At 43.7% G+C, this 1,322-nt stretch overlaps 1 protein-coding gene across 1 annotated transcript in view; it reads left to right on the forward strand.

Moving 5' to 3' along the window:
* Positions 1-801, forward strand: part of LOC107096072 (protein NLRC3-like) — an 11,224-nt gene extending 10,423 nt beyond the window's left edge. The window contains exon 3 of the mRNA XM_015392560.1: positions 714-801. Coding sequence (XP_015248046.1) covers positions 714-786 — 73 coding nt within the window. The 3' untranslated portion in view covers positions 787-801. The remainder of the gene's footprint in view (positions 1-713) is intronic.
* The last annotated feature ends 521 nt before the right edge of the window (positions 802-1,322 follow it).

A 1,322-nucleotide genomic window follows, 5' to 3' on the forward strand; every position in this document is an offset into this window, starting at 1 on the left:
CAAAACTGTCCTGGAGGGGGAAGAATAACTGAAGATTTCATCGTGAATATGTGATTGGGAGTTAATGGCTCCGGACCCAAAGGATCATTAAGATATCCACACTTAAGAGTCTGCTGTTAATGATGGCCATTTTCACATAAAAGGGCGTTCTTAGACTAGTTGTATCAAGTCTATTTGAGAATTTATCTAACATTGCATCTAGTACGCTTAGTACTGTTCGAATTTGGTGTTCCCAGAGGCCTCCCATGTGGCTAGCTGATGGTACGTTCATCACAAACTCGCAACCAATAGCTCTTTGTGGTTCTTGGTCCATATCCTTCATTAGCTACAAAAATCTCTCCTGGCTCTCATAAAATCTGTCCCTTGGTGTATTATGAAATTAAGGCAGGATCGGGATGAGTCAACAATAAAGATGACACGCACAGAACACACAAACTGTTTCTGCTAGAATTAAAATGCGTTGTTTTATTCCGCAACAGAAAACAGCAAAGTAAGCACATCAATCAAGGCACGGTGCTGAATTCAAATTATATTGTCTCAATACAATTTATAGTGTCCCACTACCGTGACAAGGATCCGAGGGCCAGTCGATCCCAGCAGGGCAGCAACTCGCGCAGCTAGGCGTCCTTTCGCAACCCTAGCAGACCCTGCCAGTGCCAACCGCCATCCGTCATTTATGCCAAACTTCAAAAGAAAATCTTTCACTCAATCAGGAAAAGTGATCGCTCCCTCTCACGCCTGGAGCGCATGACTACAGAAACCAAATATGTTTTGGGCACCCCCTGAACTCACCCAGGGCTCGTGGACAGCTGAAACCAACAACAAATTACATCATGGTCAGAGCATGGCATAAAGAGCTTGTGAGTACAAAAACAAATTATCTCATGCTCTCAAGGAAACAGAAACTTAGATAATGAGAGTGCTTAGGTAATAAGAGTGCTTCATTTGTGATACAAAACTTGTATGATTGTCAAAGAACATAAAAGATAAAACCCATATATATCACTCCACACCTTGGTCTTTGGCAATTTTAGTTTTGGAACTGTCTTCCCCATTGTTAACTACAATATGGGTTTCATCTAATTCAGGGGTGTCAAACTGGTTCCAGAAAGGGCCGTGTGGCTGCAGGTTTTCTTTCCAACCAAGCAGTAGCACACCAGACTGCAGTCATCTCATCAAGTGAGTCCAATCTCAACATGATGACCTGATGAGATGACTGGAGTCTGGTGTGCTATTGCTTGGTTGGAAAGAAAAGCTGCAGCCACACATGTTGGGATCCTGAGGCTTGCCAACCAGAGGGCGCCGAGGATACCTTCCTGAGG

This window comes from Cyprinodon variegatus, unplaced genomic scaffold (assembly GCF_000732505.1).
Source record: "Cyprinodon variegatus isolate N-32 unplaced genomic scaffold, C_variegatus-1.0 Scaffold596, whole genome shotgun sequence".
Taxonomy (NCBI): domain Eukaryota; kingdom Metazoa; phylum Chordata; class Actinopteri; order Cyprinodontiformes; family Cyprinodontidae; genus Cyprinodon; species Cyprinodon variegatus.